This window comes from Lactuca sativa, chromosome 4, assembly GCF_002870075.4.
Source record: "Lactuca sativa cultivar Salinas chromosome 4, Lsat_Salinas_v11, whole genome shotgun sequence".
Taxonomy (NCBI): domain Eukaryota; kingdom Viridiplantae; phylum Streptophyta; class Magnoliopsida; order Asterales; family Asteraceae; genus Lactuca; species Lactuca sativa.
Window position 1 is genome coordinate 46,288,255 of NC_056626.2, and position 4,808 is coordinate 46,293,062.

Sequence of the window (4,808 nt, forward strand, 5' to 3'; positions counted from 1 at the left end):
GGCATTACATTTAGGCGCCATGTATAAAATGATGAAAATACCCCTCATGTGCGAAGCACGTGGGGGACTTAACGTTTGGAATTGACGACTAACGGACCCAGGACCAGGCGGGTAATAAAAAAAAAACGTGGGGATGGTTCGAGTGCAAAACAAAACATAGGAACCAAACGCGCAACTTTAGCCAAACCACATTCCTATTTCACTAATTTGTTCTGATAAGAAAACAATTGAAAATTTAGGTATTCTGAATCTTAAAAAAGTCAAAATCGAATTTACCCGATCAAACACCGCCAAGACGTTGGCCGTGTTGTTAGCGAATCCTCCGGCGCAGTTAAGCGAGGGTGTTTCTTTCCGTCGACCACCAACCGGCGACCGGGAAAGCATCATTTCTTTGTATATATACACAATATATATGGCGGCCTTGCTTCGCAGGGGACTCTCTTCGTCGACAGTTTCTCGTACTCTTCTCTGCAATGGTACCTTTTAAAATACTTTCCTAGTTTCCTTTCCTTGTACGTTTATCATTCCATTTCTTCAAAAATTCAAAATTGCTACGAGCTTCGAAGTTTTCTTCGAAAAACTTGCAATCTATGCTAGGAGAAACAACAAAGTACTACAATCCGGAAACTATTGCTGGCGTTTAGTAACATAATTCATATAATTAGACTAGGTTTTACGCGATTCTTTTCCTAAGAGAAGGTGTAACTAAGAGAAGAGAGAAAGTGCATATGTTCTTGCTATGTAAATGAACTGTGATGTGTTTGTTGTTACAATAGATTCGCCCATCCATTTTTATCTCCAAATTCATCTATTTGGGATCTAACATTTTGAGCTTCACTTCATATAGGTGTTCCTTCAAGGCAATTTAGCAGTTCCACTGGTGCAGTGAAGTTTGATTTCACAGACCTCACGTAAGAACACATCATATGCACGATTATGCTTCCGAGTTGTTCAACACAAAATAGATGTTTAATGATTTTTTTCTTATTGTTACTATCTCTTTATGTGGGAATTCATACAACTTATTACATACATTATAGTCGCCCTCACACATGGTATCCAATTGCTCGAAGAAAGAAGCGCAATGTAATTCTTCACGTGGGACCTACAAACAGTGGGAAGACATATCATGCATTAAAGAAGTTGGAGCTCAGTTCTTCTGGTATCAATTTTGTTTCTCCCTTTGTAAAGATTCTCACACAAGAATCCTGCTAAAAGTTTGTGCATCTCTTTTGAATCAGGTATCTATTGTGGCCCTTTAAGATTATTGGCATGGGAGGTAGCAAAACGATTGAACAAAGCAAAAATTCCCTGTGATTTAATTACTGGACAAGAAAAAGAAGTTGTTGAAGGTGCAAAACACAAAGCTGTCACAGTAGAAATGGCTGATGTCACATCTGATTATGACTGTGCTGTTATTGATGAAATTCAGGTTTGTTATTGAGTATTTGTTTATTTTATTACATAATGAAGTAATGAACATTGTCTTTTTAATTATATGCAGATGCTAGGATGCAGGACACGTGGATTTTCATTTACACGTGCTCTTTTAGGAATTCCAGCTAATGAGCTTCATTTATGTGGAGATTCTGCTGCTGTTCCACTAATTCAAGAAATTTTAAGTGTCACTGGTGACAATGTACAGGTATTGACTATTGAATTTGAAATAATGTTTGTGGATGATGTCATAAATCTTAAATAAGTTGTCCCACTATTTTTCTTGTTTGTTTAGGTACAATATTATGAGAGGCTATCACCATTAGTGCCTTTAAAAACCCCCCTTGGATCTTTTTCAAATATTAGAACTGGTGATTGCATTGTCACTTTCTCACGTCATAAAATATATAAACTCAAGGTGCGTATGTATGTATGTGTGTGTATATATATATATATATATATATATATATATATATATATATATATATATATATATATATATATATATATATATATATATATAGTTTCTAGAATGTATTACAAATGTTTATGTTGTGTTGTTAGAGAAAAATTGAAGATGATGGGAAACATTTGTGTTCTGTAGTATATGGTTCATTGCCTCCAGAGACTCGAACAAGGCAGGTATTTTATTTACTTCTTTCTCTTGTGTTTATAATTATATGATTCCATTAAAACTTTTTGAACTAATAATGTTTTTTATGAAAACTTTAGGCAACAATGTTTAATGATGAAAGTAGTGAGTTTGATGTTCTTGTAGCAAGTGATGCAATTGGAATGGGACTCAATCTTAACATTTCTAGAATTATATTTTCGGAAATGGAAAAATTTGATGGATTTGAAATGCGTCCACTTTCTGTTCCAGAAATCAAACAGATTGCTGGTAATTTTTATATCCAACATTATAATACATTTCTATATATCTATTTATAATTTATAAATCAATATATATTGTAGGTAGAGCTGGTAGATATGGATCTAAATTTCCTGTTGGTGAAGTGACTTGTTTGGATCCAAAAGACTTACCCTTGATTCATTCATCAATAAACTGCCCATCTCCAATTTTAGAGGTATATTAATAGTTTAATACAATATATATTCATTTCTTATCACCATTAAAAAAACATTTTTAATGTTTTTATATGGTTATTAAAGAAAAATTATGTTTCTGATGCAGAGTGCTGGATTATTTCCTACTTTTGACCTTTTATACATGTACTCTCGCTCACATCTAAATATTGGTCTGTGCCAAATACTGGTTAGTTATTAATTTATTATTTCCTACTTTCATTTGCTTATGTTTGAAGTTACCCAACAAGCCCTTTAATGATATTCTTATTACGAAAACTGCCCTTTACTTTTGGTGTCAAAGTTCTCTTTATTTATCTTTGATTTTTCTTTCTTCAGGAACAATTTGTGGAGAATGCGAAATTATCAGCAAACTATTTTATTGCTAATTGTGAAGAAATGTTGGTATGCTTTGTGCTAAACTTTTAGGAATTTCTCAATTTTGCTAATTTTCGATATAATTTTTTTTTAATTATCGATTTATTACAATAGAAAGTTGCTGCAGTACTTGATGAGCTACCAATTTCCTTGCATGATAAGTACCTTTTTTGTCTTAGGTACATCCTTTTGCCTTTAAATATATATATATTTTTTGTTTTTTGTTGATTTTTCAACTTATTGAAAATTGTTTTTTTTTCTATAGTCCTGCTGATATGAGTGATGAAATCTTATCTCAGGGTCTCACACAGGTAATTAATTATCTATTATAATATTTAGTTTCTTTGAAATATTTTTTTTAGATGATGATAACAAAATTTATTTTTTGTAAATTAGTTTGCACATACGTATGCAAAGAAACGAATTGTGCGACTTAGAGAAATATTTACTCCAGGCACGCTGAAAGTCCCAAAGACTCAAACTGAACTCAAGGAACTTGAATCTATTCATAAGGTTAAGCCTCTCGTCTTTTTTTTTTCTTTCTTAATATTTATAAAAAATAATAAAAAACAATTTATTATTATAATGATTTTCTAACACTATACTTTGTCTTATATCTCAAGGTCTTGGAACTTTACGTGTGGTTAAGCTTCCGGCTTGAAGATTCCTTCCCAGATCGAGATCTCGCATCATCACAAAAATCAATTTGTGGCATGTAAGTAATCTTAGGCCTTTTTTTTTTTTTTAATTACGAAAGTTATTAAACCCTAATTTAACTTTGCGAATCTAATATTTCAGGTTGATTGAGGAGTTTTTGGAAAGACTAGGGGTTCAGAAGCCGATGCCAAAAAAGTTAAAACAATTTCGATAGCTTCAACAGACGTTTCAGTCTAATCTCTAAAATATAACTTTTGTTTCATTCGATTACATCAAAGAGAAGAACATTGAATATAGCTATTGGACACGACCACTTTCAGGTATTAAAAGCTTAACAAACAAGCAATTGTACTACTAATCTGATGCAGGATCATGTAAAATTCAATGAAGAACATGTTTTGATGCGGTTATAGTTTATCTCACATGTGTTACATTTTACATACTAGAAAAATAAACTATAAAATTCATTTGTTAATATCTTTATGCATCCATTGCTTAGTAGAAACACTGTAAGTTGTATAACACATGTTTTGCTTCTTCTCTTTAATCGATTTATTCAACTTTTTTGTTATGCTTTCTTGAATTTTATTTAGATGTAAAATTATCTTTATGTAAGTGTTTAATTAGCTTGAGTAAGTCTTTATCTCATTATAGTGACTAGTTGTAATGTAATAGTATCGCTCTTGTACAACAGTTTGAGACCACTTTAAAGTGTCTATAGGAGTTGACTCGACTCCAAGGTGTAAACCACTCTTAACTATTGGTGTTCGATGTACAAGTCTTCTTTCCTATCTTCTTTACTTTCTTTTCTTGCATCTATTTTTATGATTGAGAATATATATATATATATATATATATATATATATATATATATATATATATATATATATATATATATATATATATATATTGTAAACTTGAGTTGTGTTAAACTTTTGTCTAAACAATTGTGTTGGGGATTGTGTGATATAATTTTTGAGTTCATTCCATTAAGGATCTTCCCCCTAAGGTGCCTTTACATCTCCTATCATCACCATTGTTCAGAACAAGGTTCTAAATGGCGTGAGGCGTGGCGTGGCGGCAAGGCCAAGCCTCAAGCTTAACGAGCCATGGCGAGCCACGGCGTTTTTCAAGGCGTGATGTAAGACGGCGATTTTGTATTAATTTAAAATTATATTACCACATAAATATAAATTTATATTAAATATAACTACTTTTTAGAAGTGTTAAATCAATAACTAATAACAAAA

The 4,808-nt window shown here is 31.8% G+C and overlaps 1 protein-coding gene across 1 annotated transcript; it reads left to right on the plus strand.

Moving 5' to 3' along the window:
• The first annotated feature begins 208 nt into the window (after positions 1–208).
• On the plus strand, positions 209–4,162 carry LOC111914726 (DExH-box ATP-dependent RNA helicase DExH16, mitochondrial). The gene is made up of 16 exons (XM_023910434.2): positions 209–476; positions 848–911; positions 1,041–1,162; positions 1,242–1,432; positions 1,505–1,645; positions 1,733–1,855; positions 2,002–2,079; positions 2,170–2,338; positions 2,413–2,525; positions 2,633–2,713; positions 2,863–2,928; positions 3,016–3,080; positions 3,167–3,212; positions 3,298–3,414; positions 3,525–3,616; positions 3,700–4,162. Exons 1-16 carry the CDS (start codon positions 413–415, stop codon positions 3,770–3,772), a joined length of 1,605 nt encoding a protein of 534 aa, XP_023766202.1. The 5' UTR covers positions 209–412; the 3' UTR covers positions 3,773–4,162.
• Positions 4,163–4,808: the final 646 nt, after the last annotated feature.